At 44.7% G+C, this 23,615-nt stretch overlaps 1 protein-coding gene across 1 annotated transcript; it reads left to right on the forward strand.

The window, feature by feature from the left end:
- Positions 1 to 319: 319 nt before the first annotated feature.
- On the forward strand, positions 320 to 22,302 carry LOC140722113 (NACHT, LRR and PYD domains-containing protein 3-like). The gene is made up of 10 exons (XM_073036908.1): positions 320 to 472; positions 4,681 to 4,770; positions 7,871 to 8,037; positions 13,018 to 13,189; positions 13,288 to 13,353; positions 14,089 to 15,856; positions 16,587 to 16,673; positions 16,829 to 16,999; positions 20,491 to 20,658; positions 20,811 to 22,302. Exons 2-10 carry the CDS (start codon positions 4,761 to 4,763, stop codon positions 20,896 to 20,898), a joined length of 2,697 nt encoding a protein of 898 aa, XP_072893009.1. The 5' UTR covers positions 320 to 472; positions 4,681 to 4,760; the 3' UTR covers positions 20,899 to 22,302.
- The last annotated feature ends 1,313 nt before the right edge of the window (positions 22,303 to 23,615 follow it).

The following is a 23,615-nucleotide window of genomic DNA, read 5'->3' on the forward strand; positions in this document are numbered from 1 at the left end:
GCGTTAATTAATGATTTTTGGTAAATTACCCTGAATCGAGAAGAGCTGAGAAATCTTTGACCAGATTTATTCCAGTTGAATGAGAATACATATATATAGCCGAACTCTTTGGTTTAATTTCAGCAGAAAGGCGGCTCCCTGTACCCAAACAGGTGAGGGACGTTTGAGCTGAAACTGTGCCGACGCAGGGCAGTCCCGTTTACAAAGAGGGCGGAGCTCAGACCCTCCCAGAACCCGGACTGGATCAAATTCGCAGCCTGGGACTCGCTGAGTTAAACAGAGAAACTCCGCCCCACTGCTTGCGGTGAAAGAGAAATGAGAGATCTACACGGAAATCTGGACAGAAAGGTTAATGCAGCAGCTCAGAGTCAACTCTCCGTACAGGGTGAGCACACTGGTGCAGGAACATTGTCGATCACCCGGGCAGTCAGACTCGGACCACACTGAACGCCGTCCGGTTACAACATCAGAGGTAAGTGTTGTCTATGATTCTGCACAACTATTCAGCGTTTACAGCGAGGCTCGGGTTTGGTCGGGATCGCGAGTGAATTTTGTGGGAGAGGGGAGTCTTGATATGTTCTTGGTAACGAGTCAATTACTATCCAAATCGATTAAGAGAAACGACGACTTTGCCGTCAACCAGAAATACTCTGCAGGGTGGTTTCTACTGAGTGCGAGCAGAAGGCATCTTTCACCCGGTAGTGACTTATGAAGATGCCACGGGGCAGTGACCCATCACAGATCTCTCTCAAACAAAAGAAAACAGTAGATGCGGGAAATCGGAGCAACACACACAAAATGCTGGAGGAAATCTGCAGGCCAGGCAGCATCTATGGAACAAGATACTGTTACCTTGGAGGCTATAGGTCATGTTCTTTACGTCGCGCCATGTAGCTGAAAGGGTTAAATACAATATTAAACTTCCTTCACATTTGAACAACAATGTCTTGTCGAACCGGTTTGGATTTGATTTCAGCGGAACGGCCGCTCCCTGTTCTGAGGAATGTGACCGGACAGGCAGCTGCTTGCACGCAGACCCTGAGCACCGAGTCTCACAAAACAACAAGCCGCACCTTCCAAATCAGTCAATCATCTGCCCTCCTCCCCTTTCCAGTCCAGTCCTGATGAAGGAACTCGGTCCGCAACGTCGACTGTTTATACAAACCAATAGAACTTCCTGACCTGCTGAGTTCCTCCATCATTGTGTGTGTTGCCATGGTTACAAGACATCTGTGTGGGGCAGTGGGCGGGGTTATTTGTAAGTAACGATACACAGTATCCATCTGTCAGAATATCGTTGGGGAATTGAGGTGAGAATAATTCATCTTACGATATTTATTTCCGATCTTTATTTCCAAAGAACCAGTTGTCTGTGCATTGCATCAGCGATCGAGAAGATATTTGGGTTTTTTTAAGCCACTTCTGGCGGTAGTGATTTGTGTATTCCTACTGTTGCCTGTTTGCCTGATTGACATTTTCCACAGGTTAGGTAAAGATTAAGAACAACGGCCACCCGATTCAAAGCAAGGGTCTGATAGATGTACAGCGAACACCTGTTCCTTTTCCAGAATTTCCAATTTCAGACGAGTGCATCTACTGGTCCTGTGTCGATTGTGGGTGTTTTGATCTCCTCTGCTCAATGGCCAGTGGAAGCAAAGACTGTGATTCTGTTGAAGGTCGATATTTTTGATAAACAGCGGGATTGAAGTGTTACAGGGATGGACATGGGGGAATATGTAATCAAATTTTAGATCAGTTCGGTCGTGATCTCATTATCTGCACAGCAGTTTCGAGGGGCCGGGTGGTCCAGTTCTGTGTTTTGTTGTGTTGACTGGCAAAACTCCGACAATTTAATTGATGTAAGCTCACTGGTATGTGAAGGGAGATATGATTTTACTTATAATAGTTGAGCTGAACACAAGCCGTTTGCTTGATTTAATGATTTGCGTTCAGCTTTGTGCGTTAAATGTGTGCCCCAGCTGCATTAGGGGGGTATATCTTTTGACTCATTCAGTGAGCTGGCCAGCACGGTATGGGACCGAAGGCCGCGTTACCCGTTCCTTGTCCATGACTCTACAGTTTCCACATCTACTGAACGCTCCAGCTCACCGCCCCGCCCACTGCCCACGCGCGCCCTCTCGCGGAGCATCGTCACCCGCGCGCTCCGGGGCTGACGTTGAGACGATTTATTCACGCTGGGCGGGCCTAGCATTTATCAGATAACTGCCGTGAAGTGATGGGATTTATCTTATCTCCTATTAGTGGCAGCAAATGCCACTTTAGCACTGCAGCCAATGGGCTTCGCCATTAAGGAGTCCCGTCCCGTAGACCCCACCACATGTTTAGTACCCTGACTCCTGGGAAAAATCCAATAAGCTCTTTACTTTTAAATGTCACTCTTCCTCGACAAGGAGTTTGCGGAGCTGTAAAGGCGACGGATTGAAGTGGGAAAACAGGGGGTAACAGGAACCGGCGAGGACGAAAAAGGCTTCAGTATATTGTAACGGACACTGGTAAAGTGTTGACCTGCAAGTGCGGTGCTGGGGTGATTTTGAGGGCAAGGAATGATCTTACTGTATGACACAATGGGATAGAGGGACCCTGTGGCTGGTCTTTGCTTGAGGTGTCTGGGTTTAAAGAACAAAGTAAACAGAGGCACATTGGGCCAGCAGACTCTGCTACTAGATGCTGTGGGTCAGATACTTGTAGCCTAGTTGTTTCCTGTTTGCATTATCAACTTATCTGAAGAACAAATTGCAACAATTAGAAGTCTGTTATTGACTGAAAACATTTATATGAATTCTGTATTTTGTTTATGATACAATCATTGTCCAACATGTTCAAATTCAATAGTCATTCAAACATAAATGAAAACCCATGAATCCAGCCAAATAAAACAGTGTTTCTGCACACCAAGCCTTCTTGTAAGAAACTGTCGCCCTGAGATCCCCCAAGGTCAAACCCATTTTCCGAGTAATATTATCTATCCATCGTAGACACTGTCATCCTCACCTTCTTTTGCTTTCTGCTTTACCTTGGATTCTTCTCCAAGGAATTCTGTCTTCTCATGATGTGGCCAAAACATTTGAGCTTTTCAAGCTTCCTAGTGAGCGGTCTGGCTGTATTTCATCAATTATTGACTTGTTGGATCTTCTTGCTGTTCAACGAACGCTTAACACTTTCTTCCAGTATTAAAGTTCAAAGGCGTTGATTCTTTTGTATTTATAGTATAGTCCAGCTGTCAGAGCCATACATCAAAACTGGAAATACCATAGACTTGACTCTACGGTCCTTCGTAGACAATGTTACGTCTCTGCACTTCAGTATTTTACCTAAATTTCCTATTGCTGCCCTCCCTAGAAATAAGAGCTATTTAATTTCGTGGCTACATTTGCCACCTATAGAAGACGTTGAACCGACAAAATCTGTTCTTATTTCCACTTCCTTTACATTTATTACCACGGAGTTGATAGGACTAGCCGGTATTCTTAATATTGATCCAGAGGGCAGCTTTCCACTTTCCTCTTTCACTTTCATCAGAAGCTTCCTCAGATCCTCCTCGCTTTCAGCCATTACAGTAGTATCTGAGGTTGTTAATTTTTCATCTGGCAACTTTGAGTCCGCGAGACCAACATTCCCCATGATGTGTTCAGCATATAGATTACATAAGTATGGTGACAATAAGCAGCCTTGTCGCACTCCTTTCCCAATGTTGAATCAGTTTGTTGTTCCATGTTCAGTTCTGACTGTTGCTTCTTGATCTTCGTACAAGTTTCTCACAGGGCAGATTAGATGTCCACTTCTTTAAGGATTTGCCATAGTTTATTATGGTCCACACTATCGAAGGCTTTAGAGCAGACAATAAAACATAGACAAATACCTTATTGGAATTCCCTCGATTTTTCCATTATCCGGCATAGGTTAGCAAACTGGTCTCTGGTGCCTCTGCCTCTTCTAAGACCAACTTGTACCTCTGGCAGTTCTCGATCCATATATTGCTGGAGTCTTGCTTGAATTATCTTTGGCATTAACTTGCTATCATGTGAAATTGTTCGGTAATTACAACATTCCTTTACATTTCCCTTCTTGGGTATCGGGATAAAAACGGATCTATATCCAGCCTAAAAGTCATTGTTGTTGTTCTTTTTTTTTTCAGTAGAACATCACCTATTAGAGTTTTAAACAATTCAACTGGAATCTTGTCACACCCTGCATCCTTATTATTGGGTGTTTTCTATCGCCCATTCGACTTCGCTTTCCAGAATGTCCGGTTCTAGATCGATGAAGGAGTCATTGCAGGTGTCTTCGCTGTTGTGTTCTTCTGTGTGTTCCTGGCAAAAAGTTTTGATCTGCTCTGCTTCAGTAAGGTCCTTCCCTTCTTTGTCTTTTCCTACGCTCATTTTATATGAAATATTCCTTTGATTTCTCTAATCTTCTGCAACAGATCTCTTGTTTTGCTGTCCAAACCTGTTGGCTTCTTCAGCTTCAATGCATCACTCCTTTAAAAACGTTTCCTTATATTTCCTCGTTATCTTCTTGAAATTTGTGTTCAGTTGGAGGTCTTTGCTCCAATCTCCATTTACTCCATGGAATGTCGGAGAGTGAGCAGTGACCTTACAAAAGTGGTTAAAATCATCAAGTGCAGAGTAACTGACTCACTCTTTTATTTGTGTAATTCAGGTCATTGCCAGTAGGTGGTGCTTTCTTCCAGCCGGACAGCAGTCAAGAAGACGACAATCAACCAACGTCAGTCAGTCAGAATGGACACAGGTATGCTCACTGGACTCTTTCTCATTAAAGCTTTATCATCATGATACACGTGTAGTCAACTGATCAATAGTTCAGAGGAATAAACTTGGCCGATAAAGGGGCAGAGAGAAAGTACCATTAAACGGGGTCATTGATCCTACTGGTAAAGCGACCTTGAGCACTGGAACAATTCACCTGCTCCAGCGCAGGGAACTAACAAGGGGAATGGTCGAATCGCTCCGCACACCAGGCAAATCTTCACCTGAGTGAAAGGAGAAGGAGCTTCTGAATAAGTGGGTGAAACTCAGACAGGAATACAGCAGCGGGCAATGCAACAGTCCAGGGAACAGACAGAATATTTGGTACACTCTGATGTGGAAAATGCCTCCAACAGCCAGTGAGAGAAACAGATGTTGTTTCCAGTTTGAAATGGCATTGTTGAATTCTCCCCGGATTTTCGAGTTGCTGCACAACGGAGGTGAGCGGAGTTTCCCGGTGTCTGTTTTTCGTGGACGAGTTAAAGAACGTTATATTGTGGAACAACGGCTGGGTGCGGGAGACAGTGAACAGGAGAAATTTTAAACAGGGAATCTGGGGGGAGTGGGGCTACCGAAGTAGTGAAATGTCCTTGGCGAATAGGATTAAAATAAAACAAAATGATAAGTAGAGAAGGCAACGCACAAAATGCTGGAGGAATTCAGCAGGTCAGCTAGCATCTGTAGAGAGAAATTAAGTATCAACGTTTCAGGTTAAGGAATCTTAATTAGAGAATTTGTACATTGATTTGAAAGTTGTCTTGGGCATATAAAATAGAATAGGACTCTGTCTATGTACAATGTCCAATGCGGACCTTGGTGACTATGGCTTTCCAAACAGATCTATCCCTCGTTCATTTACTTGATGTGCAGCCACCTGGCTAGGCCTTTGATGTACAGAAGCCGAGATCTTCCTCTCGGTTTCCTACCCTCGATCTTTCCAGAGAGTCTGAGCTTCTCTAGTTCATATTTCCGCATGATGTTCCCAAGAATCTGAGTTGTCTTTCTCTTATTGTTGGTATGAGTGATCTAACTGCTTGGGCTCTTCTGAGAACATCTTCAGTTGACGTGTGTGTAGTCCACGATATTTTAAACATTCTCCTGTAGAGCCATAATTCACCTGCTTCTAGTCTCTTTTCCACTGCTGGGCAAATGGTCCAGCATTCACTTCCATAAATCAGGATAGAATAAATGTAGCACTGCAGTATTCTGTTTTTAGTGTACATGCTCATCTTTCTGTCTGTTAATATGGTCTTCATTTTCTGGAAAGCCTATTTCACCATCGCTAATCTGTATTTGATACCTGTGTCGCACCTGCCATCACTTGCTATTTGGCTGCCAAGACATCTGAATTTGTTGACTTGTTTGATGTTTGTATTTCCGATCTTGATCACACATTGTTGGATGTTTGTCTTTCTGGAGATGACCATGTTTGCTGTCCTCTTAGTGTTGATTGAGAGGCCTCTGCGACTATTTTATGCTCCCACTATAGTGAATAGTTCTTGAAGTTTTGTTTCTGAGCTTGCTATTAGTACGATAACACCAGCATATCGGATGTTATTTATATTCTGGCCTCCAATTGTGAGTCCTTTGATGTATTCGATACTTCTCAAGATATTTTTACTATACAGGTTGAATACGTCGGGTATTGCCTTGCCTCTCATGATATTCACATACTCACTCACTTCTTCTATTCTGATGGATGCTGTCTGGTCCGAGTATAGCCGAACATAAAGAAGAATCTTGAAGGACTTAACATTCCAAAATCAGAGATTCGAGCAGCCATAAATACAACAAAACATGGCAGAGCATCTCGTCGCTGTTGAAATGATACTGGCCTTAGAAGATTTTGGAATAGAGAAAATAACAGAAATAGCAGATGAAATCTATGATCATGGGGAGATACCTGATGATTAAAGTAAATCAGTGTTCATCACATTTCCAAAGAAAGAAGGAGCAACAGAATGTGAGTTACATCGTACAATAAGCCTGATGAACCAAGTGGGAAAAATTATTCTCAGAGTAATCACGATGAGAGCAAGACGCTTATAAAACCAGAAAACACTAAAGTACAATGCAGCTTTGTGGAAAACACAGGAAACAGAAAGGCAATTTTCATGCTATGGATGACCTGTGAACGAGCCATCCAGGTGCAAAAAGCCATCTACCTATGTTTAATCGACTATACAAAAGCTTTTGACACTGTCAGACACCACGATCTCCTGGAAATGCTTCCAGAATCAGGACAGGAGGAGCGTTATTCTGGCTGGAGATCTGTGAACAGTAGTGTCCTCAAAGATCACTGTTTCGCCATGCGTTGTGTGTGATTTAAATAAATTAATAGTGAACTAAGAATTACTCAAAATGATATACTTTGTAAAACTACGTGGGTGCACTGATTCGTCGAATTACGCAGTTGGCGGAGTTGAGTAAATTTGGGACTGTTGTCAAAATGCTCAGCATCCAACTAAAAAATATGAACAGAGAGTCACCAGGCACAGTTAATTCGGGCAAATGTGAGAAGTTGCACTTTGGGAGGTTAAGTTCGCAAGCGATGTGCGTAGTGAATGCTGGGACCGTTAATAAGATTGATGTACGGACTGGTCTTGAGATAGATATGCATAGCTCTGTGAAAGAGGCAACACAGTTGGTCGCGTGCTAACGATGAGTTGAGGCATTTTTTAAAAGTTGGGCTATAACTGGATGAACTTCGGTTAAGAGGCAATTTCAGTATTGTGCAAAAATCTGGTAACCACTTCACGAGAATGATGTGAAGGGTCTGGAGAGGGTGCAGATGAGTTTCACCACAAATACCAGAGGGAATAGGTGTAAGGTTAGAGGGTAAAGTTTAAAGGGGATTTAGGATGCATGTTTTCCACAGAGAGTGATCAATGACTGGAATGTGCTGCCGAGGGAGGGACTGGAAACAGATACTCAGCAGCATCTGAGAGGCGTTTGAACTCATGAGTAGCCCGGGAACTGAGGGATATTGATCATGTTCCTGAAGGTGGGACTGGTTTATATTGGCATCATGTCCACATACGAATGGTACACTCTACTATTTTATGTTCTATGACCAACTACAGATCTGAACTCCGCCATCTCCACCTTCCTGTCAAATTGTGATGATCACAAACTGTTCCAGTTGACAAGATTCTACAAGGAGCGACTGGAGCAGGCGATTGAGCAGGGTGTGGAGGGAGTCGGTTTCATGTTAACACATGATCATCATTTCAATGAGCGAGAGTATCATGTAAGTGGAAGGAACTTAGACTGAGTGTAGATTCTACTGAATCAATCACAGACCAACAGAGCCGGCGCAGCGGTACCACTGGGCTATGAAAATCCTGCAATGCATGTGGTGAACATCAAAAAAAGTGCTTTCATCTGCGGAAATCCTGAACCTTTATTCACCAATACAATCCCCTTTCCAGTTAACTGACCACTTTCATTTTTATCCAGGTTAGGATACAGAAAATGATTGACAGGTGACTTTAGTAATATGACACTTGACGGACATTGCAAGAGGACAGAGAACCACTTTACACCACTTTGTCTGACATCACATCATGTTCCCAATGTTCAACCTTAAAGGGCATTCTCTAATCTGTGTTCTCCTGATGACCCCCGGGTTTCCCACATATCAAATATATAATGACTTATTTCTCAACTCATTTCTTGAGTCTAACTTCAAACCCATTTTCAACTGACCAGGCAGCACTGACTATCGTCTCTCATTTGAACTGCTGACCCTTTCTTTTAAATCAATATCACAACATGCCTCATGGTTCTGTTACCTTTTGTTCCTTGTGACTGTTCCAATTTGAGTTTGTAGTTACCACGGCATATACTGTTAACACTTGGAAGTTCAACATTAGTATCACTGAAAATATTCGAATAATCTACAGCTAACACAGAATTACAAAGAAACAGCTTTCCAATGGTCCTCGTGCTACTGGAGTGCATTCACCTATTACCAACCAGACTGAATTTCAGTGAAGAGCCACACACCATACCAAACACTACATTCCACGTGAGGCAGCTGACAATTTTAGTCCAAATTTCTTACTCAACATTACCAACAGTTGACTTTGGTCTGTCACACATGCACAATATTCCTAAATTTGCTCCCTGTCCCTCACTGCCAATTCCCAGCTGCAGGCTGACACTGGACTCCCCATGGAGCCTGGCAGTGAAGTGTGAACCTGCTGTGGTTCACCGGGGATTACCCGAGGGAAAATCAACAGTGAGCCTGCCATAGGTTGACCTAGCAATAGTCATCAAACTCTACAGTACAGCAACAGGCTCTTCTGCCCATTTAGTCCACACCGACCTATTATCTGCTTAGTCCCTTTGATCCGAACTCGGACAGGAGACGTCCATCACACTCCCATTGAATGAACATCCAAACTGATTTTAAATACCCAACTCAAATGTACATCGACTAATTCCAGTGGCAGCACGGCAGCTATTCCACGCTTTCAGCCTCTGAGTGAAGAAGTTCCCGCTCACCTTGCCTTTCACCTGTCCTCCTTACGCCATGACCTCTAATTCCTGTCCCACCCAACCTCAGTAGTAAATCCATTTTCGCGCTAACTCTCTCTATACCTGTTATAAACGTGTATTCCTCTATCACACCTCTCCTGGTCCTCCTACATTCTATGGAGTAATGTCCGAGCCTATTCACACTTTCCCATTATCTCAGGTCCTCAAGTCCTGGCAACAATCTGTAATATTTTTCTACACTTGTTCAATCTTATTGATATCCTTCCGATAGGTAGGTGCACACATTGTTTCAAATTAGCCACTGCAAAATCAATTTCGACATAATATCCCGATTTCTGTGTTCAATATTCTGATTTATGAAAGCCCATGGATCTGTATTCCCTGATATCTTAGTTTTACTGCACTGTTCAATGTCCTACCACTCAATGTCTTAGTGTTATCATGGTTTGTCTTCAAAAAATGTAACATCTCACACGTCTTCATTAAATTCTATCTCTGAATCTCCATTCTGCCTTTTTCTACTTGTTCCATGTCCCGCTGCAAGCTCTGATAACCTTCCTCGCTGTCACTACCTTGGTGTCATCCACAGATTTGCTGACCCAGTTTACCAGATTGTCATGCGGAGCATTGATATATATGACAGACAGCATCAGACCCAGTACAGATCCCTGCTGCACACCACTAGTCATAGACCCTCAGTCAGAGAAGCAAAACTCTAATACCACTCTTAGCTTCTCTCGCAAATCCAATATCTAAACTAACTTACTGCCATGTCACGAATGGCAAGCAACTTAATCTTATTGATCAAGCTTTCATGACGGATCTTCTCAATGGCCTTGCTGAAGTTCATGTGGATATCATCCACTGACTGGTTTTCATTATTTGCTTGGTGAGATCCTCGAGAAGCTATAAGATTGGTTAGACGGGATCAACAGGGCACAAATCAGTATTGACTATCCCTAATCAATCCTTGTCCATACAAATATTAATATTCAGTCCCTTAGAATAATTGTAAATATCATTACCACCACTGGTGTCAGGCTCACCAGCCTATAAATCCCTGGCTTATTCTTGCAGCCTTTTTAAAAAGCAGAACAAAATTAATTACCCTCCAATACTTCCACATCTGACGTTTTAAATACCTTTGTCAGAGCACCTGCAATCTCTGAACTAGCCTCAAAAGAGGTACGAAGGAAAGAACTAGGGATTTATCCAGGCTAATCTGCTTCAAGACAACAAATACCGCCTCCTCTATAATCTGTATAGTGTCCATGATTTCACTGCTTTTTTGCCTCACTCCAAAGACTCTGCATATCTCCAGAGTCTTTATAGTGAGGCAAAACAGCAGTGTAATATACAACAGTAAATATAAATGCAAAAAATTCCATTTAAATCTCCCCACCATTTTCAGCTTCATGCATAAAGGCCCATTCTGAACTTGAAGAGGACCAATTTTGTCCATTGGTATAATTCTGTTCGAAATACATTTGATGACGAATTTGGAATTCTATTTTCCTTTGTCTGCTCGAGCAATCTCATGCCATTCTTTAGCTCTCCAGATTTTTGCATTTCTTGTACTCATCGAGTACCTCATTTGATCCTTCGAACCTGTACTTGTTATGTGCTTAGGATCTGAATATCTCTCAAAACCTAAGGTTCCCTAAATGTCTTACTCTTGCTTTTTATTCCGTCAGTCAAACTCTGTACTTGTGGTCATTTATGCACTCGAACTCTGTACTCTCAAAATTTCAGTTTTGGAAGCCTCACACTTACTAAGCACATCTGTACTAGAAAACAACCGGTCCCAATCCACTGTCCTCAAATCCCTTCTGCTTCCATTAAAATTGTCCTTTCTCCAATTTAGATTCTTAACCCGAAGACCAGACGTACCCTGTTCCGTAATGATCTTTAAGCTAATGGCACCAGATCCAAAGTGTTTACCTGCACACAAGTCTGTCACCTACCATCATAACCTTGTGTTTATTGCGACTGTCCGTGATCTCCCTACAAATTTGATCCTCTAAAACTCATTGACTATTGGGTGCTCGAAAATACAATCCCATCCCTTTCTTATTGTTCAGTTTCACCCATGCAGTCTCAGTAGACGAGCCCTCCAATTTGTCCTGTCTGGACAATGCAGGGACATTTCTTTCTGACTAGTTATGCCACCTCTCCATCTGTAATCCCTCCCGCTCTATCGAATCATGTCAAACACAACGGAATCCTGTAATGCTGAACAGCCAGTCCTGAACCTCTCCCTACCAAATCACATCAATGGTTACAATGCTGCAATTCAGTGTGCTGATCCATGCGCTAGCCTCATCTGCCTTTCCTACAATACTCATTGCAAAGAAATAATACGCAACTCGGAACATTAGTTTCACCTTGTTTAGTGTCCTGACTCTGTAAATCGCTTGACAACATATTTCCCACACAGCCGTTCCATTATCCTCTCTGGTTCTTCATCCCCCTGCAACTCAAGTTTAAAACCTCCCCCATCCCAATGCAGCGCTAACAACCCTTTCCGCAAGGTTATCTGTCCCCCTCCAGTTCAGGAGCAAAACGATCACCTCTCTCCATGTCGCATCTTCCTTGGAAGAGGGCCCAATCATCCAAACATCTGAAGCCCTCCATAATGCAACATCTCGTCAACCACACGTTAGACTGTATTATCGTCCTATTTCAGGCCTCATTCGCACGCGGTACGGATAGCAATCACCAGAACACAGTCCTAGGGTTCCTGCACTTTAGCTTAGCATCTAATTCCATGAAATCATTTTGCAGGACGTCATCACACTTCCTACTCTTGTCATTGGTAACAACATGGACCACGACCTCTGACATTCATAATGTGTCAGACTCGACGGGAGATATCCCTGGCGTTGGCAAGACACCATCCAGAAGTCATATTCTCGTAAATAGAATCTCCAGTCTGTTATCCTGACCATTGAATTCCCCCTGTCAGTGCAGCTCAGCACTTCTCATCCCTTCCGAGTCACAACGCCAAACTCAGAACCAGAGATATAATCACCGTGGCTTTCCTCTGCTCGGCCATACCACGAAATTGAAAACCGTATATCTTTTATAGAGGAGTTCCCCGCAGTGGCTGCCTATCCCCACTCCGCCCCGCTGCCGGTGACCCAGTTGCCTGTGTCTCGCGCCTTGTGTATAGCTCCCTCCCTGTATAGACTGTCAGTCATACTTTCAGCCTCCCGAGTAATCCCGGGTTCATCCAGCTCCAGCTCCAATTCCTCAGCACAGTCTGTAAGAAGCTGCACTTCCTGACGGTGTAATTATCGGGGACACTGGAGGTCTCCCTGTATTGCTGCACTCTGTAGGAAAAGCATTCCACTATTCTGTCTAGCATTCCCAATGTTCTGATAATGAAAAAGAGGTAAAATATTATCCAAAAACTACCTAAAGCCTCCACCGCTCCTCATTGAACCCTCTCTGACACAAAGCCTCAGCTGCGCACTCTATTTCTGGCTCACTCACGCTATGTGTGCTACGCTTAAAACTCGTCAAGTGGATAATTCCCCGCCATCTGTGACGTGCAGAGACTCCTGACTGACCCCACTCGATTCCTTTAAAATCTTTCTCCCGCTATGAACACTTCAATGGCTGTTAGTGATCTGTGGGGAGCAGAATGTGCTAGGTCAGTCCATGTTTAGGGTAGATTTGTACCCATCCCTCCGCTCCTCAATATATTCCCCATTGTTCATTACAGAGCGTGACTGAGCTCGCGGAGAAGGGAAACCGTTCGGGCGCTTCCAAACTCCTCCTGGATCTGGTGATGGAGAAGGGCTCCGGGGCCCGGAGGCTGATGTGGGAATCCTTTGTGAAACTACGTCACAATTTACCGAAGCTGAGCAGAATATTGAATGAAATACGGGAACGTGGTACGGTGAACAATACACTGTGTGTTACAGATGTAAATGCTGATGAATTTACAGTATTACACAGAACAGACTTCATGCAGGTTAATCTGTTTGAACAGGTGACGGCCAGTTCGCCTACATGGACACTGAGCGGGGTTTATCTGAAGTGCCCAAACATCTGAAAGGTAAAGCGATGGAACGGAAATCTCAAAGTCTTTATTTCACTCTGAGAATGCATATATCTTTTTAGCTCCCGTTAGAAGCTGGGCGGCAGGTTTACATTGTTGGCTTTGGAGGACTGGAAGCCATTTGGTTTTGTCATGGCCCTCAGACAGCTATCCAAATTTCGATGTGGACTCCCGAAATTTGTCATCTCCTACAACAGGTGAAGGCAGAGGGATCCTCTTGCAATCACCAATCCCACCTCAGGAAGTCTAACATCACAGTATCGAACAGCAGAACGCAGATTTCCGTCTGGGTAGGGTCCAACGTGATGGTATGAAAATCGTTTTCCAAAAGCTCCAGAAATGGCTCCCATTACCCATCCCTTTTCCCTCTGTCAAGTTATCTCACTGGCTACACATCCCCTCCCTCTCCTCCACCGTTTTTCCCCTTCAATGGTCTTCTTTCCTTTTCTTTCAGACTTTCCCTTTTCCAGACTTGCCGAAGCATCACGGTCCGAGCCATCGACTCTACTCCATCGTGGAGTTGCTTAGCAGAAGATGATCTGTGAAGGGAGTGTGCATCACTCCCTCAGTATAACCACAACTGTGATTTGTCCAGTACTGTGGGTTAACTCCGTCTTCAGTAGAGCATTGAATTAATTCATGTAATCTCAAACACTGATATTTGAATTTATTATTTTTTTTGGTCTGTTGAGCCATTTAACATTTTGACAATGTTTTCTGTTTCCATGGAAGATGTTCAACAGAAACACAAGGAGACTCTGCGGGCACAAACTGAAACACTGAGAGTGAACACGATCCTGATGAGGGAGAAGGTGAAGGTTTTCCAGCTGGTTGATCGATACGCTGAGCTCACGGTCATATCTACAATTCGAGATCGGAGACTGGTGGAACATGAGCTGCTGGCAAGAGGCAGAGACCATGAGGAGTGGAGGAAAAAACAACTTCGGATGGAGCTGGAGAAAATCCGCTTTGATGATCTCTTTCAGAACAATTACTCATATAGTTTTTGGGACCAAATGAAGAGATTCTTCGCAGGACCAAATGCAGGTAGTTCAGCAGCAGTGGCCGGAGCCCCTGGGATCGGGAAAACAACAATGGTACAAAAGATTGTTTATGACTGGGCCACGGGGAAAATATACCAACAATTCCAATTTGTATTTCGTTTCAAATTTCGGGATTTAAATTCCTTTAATTATCAAATAAACCTGAAGGAACTGATTCTGGATCACTATCCTTACTTTGAAAATATCCTGACAGAGGTCTGGAAGTACCCAGAGGGATTGTTGTTTATATTTGATGGCTTGGATGAATTCAAGCACAAAATCGATTTTGCCGACAGTCGGAGAGATACAGAACCCAAGCACCAGTGCCCAGATCCCGAGTGGTGGTGTGAAGTGTCGGACATTGTGTACAGTTTAATCCAGGGCAAGCTGCTCCCAGGGTGTTCAGTGCTGGTGACCACCCGCCCCACTGCGTTACATTTATTGGAAAAGGCAGCGATCAGTGTTTGGGCTGAAATCCTGGGATTTGTTGGTGAAGAACGGAGGGAATTTTTCATCAGGTATTTTGAAGATCAGACGGTAGCGGAAGCTGTTTTCAGATACGTGGAGGCTAACGAGATGCTGTACACCATGAGCTACAACCCCTCCTACTGCTGGATCCTCGCTCTGGCACTGGGCCCCTTCTTCACACAAACAGTCCGGGACCCGCAGCGAATTCCCAAGACCATCACACAACTGTACTCCTACTATATTTACAACATCCTGAAAAACCACGGCCGTGAGATTGAGAACCCCCGTGATGTGTTACTCAGGGTTGGTCAGATGGCCTTCAGAGGAGTGTCCGAGACGAAGATTGTATTTACTAATGGAGATTTAATCAACTACAACCTGCAGCCTTCCCAGTTCCTGTCCGGGTTCCTGATGGAGCTTTTGCAGAGAGAGGATTCTGCCCGGAGCGTGGTGTACACATTCCCACACCTCACCATCCAAGAGTTTGTAGCTGCAGTCGCACAATTCCTGAATCCACATCCCGGGGATATCCTGAAATTCCTCACTGGAGCCCACAACACAACAGATGGGCGATTTGAGGTATTTCTCCGTTTTGTTGCTGGTCTCTCCAACCCAATGACAGCTCGGGGCCTGGAGGAGTTTCTGGGTCAATTTCCCAATAAAACAACCTGCCGAGTGATTGACTGGGTGAAGGAGGAGGTTGAACGCCAGATTGAAAACACGGGTAGAAAAGCTGGTAAAAGGAGCCTCCTGAACACATTGCACTACCTGTTTGAGTCTCAGAATCGTGGACTGGCTCAGGCCGCACTGGGGTCTATGGAAACACTTCCATTCAGTGGAATGACACTGACCCCGATTGATTGCGCGGTCCTGTCTCATGTCATCGGACTCTGTGATACAATAAAACACCTCGACCTGCAGGACTGCTACTTTCAGGGTGAAGGAATCCAGCGGCTGGGACCCGGGCTGCCCAAGTGCCAGGAGTTGAGGTAACGATTTATCTCTCACTCTGAACTGTGAAACAGTTCCATTGTGTTGCCTCAATATAATGGAACTTGGGTAAAACTACATAACATCAGATTGTGAAGATTTATGGCAAATGTCCAGGGGATCGAATGTTGAACTGGTCTAATGGTAGTTGAGTTAAGAACATCATCCCTACGGGGACACAGAGCGCCAATTCAGAGCGTTAGTGTACTCTGTCCTGGTCCACACTGGCAAGTTATCTGTGAGATTTCTCTGCATCACAACTTTTTACTTGCGGGATCGCTGTTCCTCATATGGGGATCCCCCTTCCTTCTGTGGTAATCTCTCTTTCCCACCCCGTTCCAGCTGTGTGGATCTCTCACCCAAATCCTACTCTGCATCTACAAACTCCTACATCTTCTCACCCATTTTCTCTGGAGAGCGTCTCTTGCATAATTCCGCATGGAGAGTTTCCAGTTTCATAACTCCTCCTCCCATCATTCAACTCTGTCCCTTCCGATCTTCTCACGTCAGGATCATTTTTCTAAAGGCCAGGGAATGATACAGAATATGTGGAGTTCACAGACTAAATTGCTGATATTCGGTGAATACCATGGAACTGGGCAGTGATGGGAATTCCGATCAGTGATTTACTGAAGGATTTAATGTTTCCTGAAATGTCCGAGTGAGAGAAATTCCCTCAGACCAACGGTTTGAATCACTTTGTTCATCATTTTGTCTGTTTGTGTTTAGTCTTGGGTGGAATAAACTGGGAGATTCAGGAGTGAAACTGGTGTCTGCGGCTCTGGGGAACCCAGAGTGTAAAATACAGAAACTGCGGTAAGTACCAGACTGTGGGAGATCGTGTTTACAGTCACTGGGTATCTGACACTGAACATTAATGTGATCAGTATTTGTATTACTGATAAACACCGGGGATTTGTACTGTCTCCTGTCTCTCTGTGTCTTTCCCCCTCATTCTCTCTCACCTCCAGCCTGGACAATGTCGGTCTCACAGATTCTGGTGCCGAGAATCTCGTCTCCGATCTCAGTAAAAACCAATCACTGACGGATCTCTACCTGAGTCGAAATAAACTGGGAGATTCAGGAGTGAAAGTGTTGTCTGCGGCGCTGAGGAACCCGGAGTGCAAAATACGGAAACTGGAGTAAGTTCCAGACGGTGGGAGATAGTGTTTACAGTCAGTGGGTGTCTGACACCCAACATTAAAGTGATGAGTAATGATGTTTCGGAGCAAGAAGGCTACGAGTGAACGGCTGATTTTCGGAGCCAAGGCAGTTTTTACCAATCGAGGTAAAAGAGAGGCACGCGACAGTAGAGCGCGAAAGTTTTAAAAAGGTCATATCCAACTGGTAGCGTTCGGTGCGGGCAGAGGAGTCAGAGGCAGCAGAGTGATAGGGCTTTGGCGGTAGCGGGACGAGGCGAGGTAGGTTAACCGGTGTTATTTGCGGAAAAGAGGAAGTATATGACTGAGGCCAGTTTTCTGTGTTCGGTGTCAAATGTGGGAGGTCCTGGAGTCTGCACCATATCTGCACCGGGGGTGTTGAGCTGCAGCTCCTAAGGGACCGAGTTAGAGAACTTTAGAAGCAGCTCGATGACCTTCGCCTGGTCAGGTAGAACGAGGGGTGATAGAAAAGAGTTATGGGCAGGTGGTCACACCGGGGCCACGGGAGACAAACAAGTGGGTCACAGTCAGGAGAGGGACGTGAAAGACTCAGGTCCTAGACAATATCCCTGTCGCTGTACCCCTTGACAATAACTACTCATGTTTGAGTATTGTTGGGGGAGGGAACAACCTACCTGGGGGAAGCGTTAGTGGCAGTGCCTCTGGCACAAAGTCTAGCCCTGTGGCTGAGAAGGTTAGGGAAAGGAAGCGGAAGGCAATAGTGATAGGGGACTGTATAGTTAAGGGGTCAGACAGGCGATTTTGTGGACGCAGGAAAGAAACTCGGATGGTTGTTTGCCTCCCAGGTGCCAGAGTCAAGAATGTGTCAGATCGCGTCCAAGATATCCTGCAGTGGGAGGGAGAACTGCCAGAGGTCGTGGTTCATATTGGTAACAATGACATATATAGGAAAAGGGATGAGGCCCTGAAAAAAGAGTACAGGGAGTTACGAAGGAAGTTGAGAAGCAGGACCGCAAAGGTAGTAGTCTCGGGATTACTGACTGTGCCACGCGACAGTGAAAATAAGAATAGAATTAGGTTGAGGATAAATGCGTGGATGAGGGATTGGAGCAGGGGGCAGGGATTCAGATTGCTGCATCATTGGGACCCCTTTTGTGCCAGGATTGACCTGTACAAAAAGGATGGGTTGCACTTGAATCCCACGGGGACCAATATCCTGGCGGGGAGCTTTGCTGAGGCTACAGGGATGAGTTTAAACTAGAATTGTTAAGGGGTGAGACCGAACTGAAGAGACTGGGGAAGAAGAGGTTCGCTCACAAATGGAGAAAGCTTGTAGACAATGTGAGAGGGCGGATAGGCAGGTGATAGAGAAGGGACGCGTGTCAGACCGAAGGATTGTGATGCGTCTATTTTAATGCAAGGAGAGTTGTGAACAAAGCGGATGAGCTTAGAGCGTGGATCAGTACATGGAGATATGATGTGGTGGCCATTACAGAGACTTGGATGGCTCAGGAACAGGATAGGTTACTTCAAGATCCGGGATTTAGATGTTTCAGAAAGGACAGGGAGGGAGGCAAAAGAGATGGGGGCGTGGCTCTGTTGATCAGAGATAGTGTCACGGCTGCAGAAAAGAAGGAAGTCATGGAGGGGTTGTCTATGGAGTCTCTGTGGGTGGAGTTTAGGAACAGGAAGGGGTCAATAACCTTACTGGGTGTTTTTATAGGCCGCCCAGTTGTAACAGGGATATGGAGAAACAGATTGGGAAACAGATCTTAATAATAAAGGTGTAATAATAACAGAGGAGTCTTGATGGGAGATTTTAATTTCCCAAATATCTTTTGGCATCTCCCTAGAGCAAGGACTTTAGATGGGGTGGAGTGTGAAAACCCCAAGGCATTCTGCAAGTATGTGAAGAGCAAGAGGATAAGACGTGAAAGAATAGGACCTATCAAGTGTGACAGTGGGAAAGTATGTATGGAACGGGAGGAAATAGCAGAGGTACTGAATGAATACTTTCCTTCAGTATTCACTATGGAAAAGGATCTTGATGATTGTAGGGATGGCTTGCAGCAGACTGAAAAGCTTGAGCATGTAGATATTAAGGAAGAGGATGTGCTGGAGCTTTTAGAAAGCATCAAGTTGGATAAGTCGACGGGACCGGATGGGATGTATACCAGGCTACTGTGGGAGGAGAGGGAGATCGCTGAGCCACTGACGATGATGTTTCAATCATCAGTGGGGACGGGAGCGGTTCCGGAGGATTGGAGGCTTGCGGATGTTGTTCCTTTATTCAAGAAAGGGAGTACAGGTAGTCCAGGAAATTATAGACCAGTGAGGAGATCATTGAGAAGATCATTGACCATTGAGAAGATCCTGAGAGGTACGATTAAAGAACATTTGGAGAGGTAGAAATATGATTAGGAATAGTCAGCATGACTTTGTGAAGGGCAGGTCGTGCCTGACGAGCCTGATTTAATTTTTTGAGGATGTGACTAAACACATTGTTGAAGGTAGAGCAGTAGATGTAGTGTATATGGATTTCAGCAAGGCATTTAATAAGGTACCCCATGCAACGATTATTGAGTAAGTAAGGAGACATGTGGAGTGACACAGGGATCTGTTCTGGGACCCTTACCCTTCGTGATTTATTTTTATAAATGACCTGAATGAGGAAGTGGAGGGATGGGTTAATAAGTTTGCTGATGACGCAATACTTGGAGGTGTTGTGGATAGTGTGGAGGGCTGTCAGAGGTTTCAGCGGGACATTGATAGGATGCAAATCTGGGCTGAGAATTGGAAGATTGAATTCAACCCAGATAAGTGTGAAGTGGTTCATTTGGTAGGTCAAATATGATGGTAGAATATTTTATTAATGGCCAGTCTCTCGGCAGTGTGGAGGATCAGAGGGATCCTGGGTTCCGAGTCGACGCTCAAAGCAGCTGAGCAGGTTGACTCTGTGGTTAAGCAGGCGTACGGTGTATTGGCCTTCATCAATCGTGGAACTGAATCTAGGAGCCGAGAGGTAATGTTGCAGCTATATAGGACTCTGGTCAGAACCCACTTAGATTACTGTGCTCAGTTCTTGTCGCCTGAATACAGAAAGGATGAGGAAGCCATAGAAAGGGTGCAGAGGAGATTTACAAGGATGTTACCTGGATGGGGAGCATGCCTTATGAGAATAGGTTGAGAGAACTCGGCCTTTTCTCCTTGGAGCAACGGAGGCTGTTTTTACACAGAGAGTTGTGATTGCGTGGATTGGGCTGCCGGCAACGGTGGTGGAGCCGGTTACGATAGGGTCTTTTGAGATACTTTTTGATAGGTACATGGAGCTTAAAAATATATAGGACTATCTGTAAGCCTAGTAATTTCTAAGGTATGGACATGTTCGGCACTATTTGTGGGCCGGAGGGTCTGTACTGTGTTGTATGTTTACTGTGTTTCTATAAACACAGGGCATTTGTACCATCTCCTGTCTCTCTGTGTCTTTCACCCACAATCTTTCTCATCTCCAGCCTGGGGGATGTTGGTCTCACAGATTTTGGTGCCGAGGACCTCGTTTCCGCTCTCAGCAAAAACGGATCACTTATAGAGCTAATTGTGGGAACAAACTCGCTCACAGACCGATCTGTCCCCGCTCTACGCCGTCTCATACTGGCCGTCCCGAGTCTGGAGTGGATGGAGTGAGTGTTTGTGTTATATTCACTTTGATAAAATATTAGCGGACCGACCGTTATTTGTCTGTGAGCGTTGTTGAAACATTAACCTCTGCCCCCTTTTACTAATACCGTCCTGTAATTCGTCTATTTCCTCTTCATTCTTCCATCTTTTTCAGTCTGTGGAGCAATCAGTTCAGTGAGACAGGGAAGAAAGAACTGAGATCTCTGCAGAAACGCAGACCCGGACTGACAGTAATCCTGTGAACATCCGAATGATTGAACTTCCCGCCCGCGGAATGGAGACATTTTTGGCGATTACCCGCCCTGCACTTTAATGTCTGTGCTGCAGGTATAATTTCCAACAGTTCCAATGCAACGCGACTCACGACGATCACTCAGTGACGTCAGAGGAGGTCCCACAAAGCTGTATTCCGCCTCCTGTCCAGCTGCGCACTTCTGCCGGCAGTCATGGTTCGAGAACTTTCCCAAGTGGGACCCCATGGAATTACACAGACAGAAGGAGCTTGGTGGTGTGGGACTCAGTCTGGGGCACAAGTTTCCCGAGGCCAGACTTAGAGTACTGTGTCCAGTTCTGGCCGCCTCATTATAGGAAGGACGTAGAAGCACTGGAAAGGGTACAGAGGAGATTTACCAGGATGCTGCCTGGTTTAGAGAGTATGGATTATGATCAGAGATTTATGAAGCGAGGGCTTTACTCTTTGGAGAGAAGGAGGATGAGAGGAGACATGATATAGGTGTACAAGATACTAAGAGGAATAGACAGAGTGGACAGCCAGCGCTCTTCCCCAGGGCACCACTGCTCAGTACAAGAGGACATGGTTTTAAGGTAAGGGGAGGGAACTTCAAGGGGGATATTAGAGGAAGGTTTTTCACTCAGAGAGTGGTTGGTGCGTGGAATGCACTGCCTGAGTTGGTGGTGGAGGCAGATACACTAGTGAAATTTAAGGGATTACTAGACAGGTATATGGAGGAATTTAAGGTGGGAGGCTATATGGGAGGCAGGGTTTGAGGGTCGGCACAACATTGTGGGCCGAAGGGCCTGTACTGTGCTGTACTATTCTATGCTCTGTGTTCTGTGGTCTGGCCGATATACATTTGGCAGTCTGGCCGATAGAATGATGTTAAATAAACAAATACCTCGGTCGTGATCATGAATCTGCAGGATCCCGGACACGGCCCTGAATTGTTCCCCGATGCAGAGTGACGGTGAGAAACGGGTCTGATTATTCAAACTGTCATTCGTTGTTGCCGGTCAGTTAATTGCGTGTGACTGTGAGAGAGGTTACAGTCCTGTTTGAGTATCTGACGGAGCTGTTGCTCAGGTTCTGGCTGTCCAACGCTCCTGATATACGGGCACCCAGTACAGACCTCCTGGTGGCCATGATGGTCTCTCACGGGTCCAGACGGCGGAGGGCGCTGCTCAGTCTGACTACTCTTCTGAGGATACGTTTGTTGCCGGCTGTCCTTGGAGAGGGAACAGGCGGCCGCAATGAGTTCGGTGGAGGATTTCTGAGAGTGGTAGAATTAACTGAATAGACGATAGTAACCATTTTTTAAAATCTGAGTGTACTCACTGTCCTGTAAATACTGAATATCTGTACCTTGTCTATCTGTTACACAAATAAACTTTTGTAGTTCTGTGAAAATTCGAGAGCAGCTCATATATTCTCGGAGGTCACGCATTGTTTAATTTGCATTTGTCATGATGAAATCAATAAACCTCTGGAAATTTCTGTCTTGGTGTTGGGCTTGACTCACATTCGAGGAGAAACAGTGAACTAAGGGTACTGCTGCTCCGGGTACCAGAAACAGTGATCCAGAGTGTCTCACCTCCAGGCTGAGGGATGTCAGTCTGGTGGAGTCTGATGTCTCGTGGTCATATGTTAAGGGTATAAGGTGAAATGTTTAAGCGGAACATGAAGGGTTCGTTTGTCCACGATGTGCTGCAAAATGGGATCGCATTAATTTTAATCACATCACCTCGTGAGATCCCTTGACCACCACCTGTTCTTGGAAATTTCATATTGAATAACTCTCTAAATTTCTACTGAACTTGAAAGACCACCGTGACTCCACCAGTGAAATGCCTGGACTGTGAATCCCGGTATTTTACGAACTGGAGCTCACTTTCCGACTAATCGGGCAATATTTCACCGTCCAATAACAGGCACAAGGCGCTTAAGTTTAATGCACTTCACTTATGAAGTTTCCTCCTTCAGACCGACCCACCGCTTAAACACAAATAGAAACGTCACTACTGAAACAGGTGTATCACTGACGGATACCAGTATTATCGCTGTTTATTCAGACCTGGCATCGACCACATACAGAGTGACACTGGTTGTCCAGCTCGCTCAAAGACGGCAATGATATTATAAGGATTGCTTTTAAAGTTATTATTTCTGGACCAGGAATATCCACACAGAATATGTCATTGCTTATTCCAAACTTCCTCTGACTAAACTAAAATTTTCGTTGAATTTCCAGTCAGATATTGGACACAACAGTAACGATCGTATTTAAATTCGTAATATAGGACAACCGTACTGTCAATAATGAGACAGAAGCATCACTGTCCACACATTGTTACTTAATATCAGAGCACAATCATCACGCTGGTCATACATTTCATTCTAATTAACCCGCTTCCAAGCCGGCATGTTAAATAGCTCATATTCTAGTAAACTACAAAGTGTACAATCAAAACCAAACCCTTGTACTAACACAGTACTAAATCCATAGCTGTGCCAAAATGAAAATAAGACATTTTTAAAGGATCTTGAAAATATAAATCCGTATATTCTTCGAATGACAGCATTCTTTCGAAATTACAGAAGTACAAATAAGCCTACTATCATTTGTCCCCATATCCACACCTGAGATTATTTTGTCTTGCTGGCATTTACAGGAAGGCGGGAGAAAGTAAAAGAAACGAAATTACTCAAACAAAGTATTCGCAT

This window comes from Hemitrygon akajei, unplaced genomic scaffold, assembly GCF_048418815.1.
Source record: "Hemitrygon akajei unplaced genomic scaffold, sHemAka1.3 Scf000069, whole genome shotgun sequence".
In the NCBI taxonomy this organism is placed as follows: Eukaryota; Metazoa; Chordata; class Chondrichthyes; order Myliobatiformes; family Dasyatidae; genus Hemitrygon; species Hemitrygon akajei.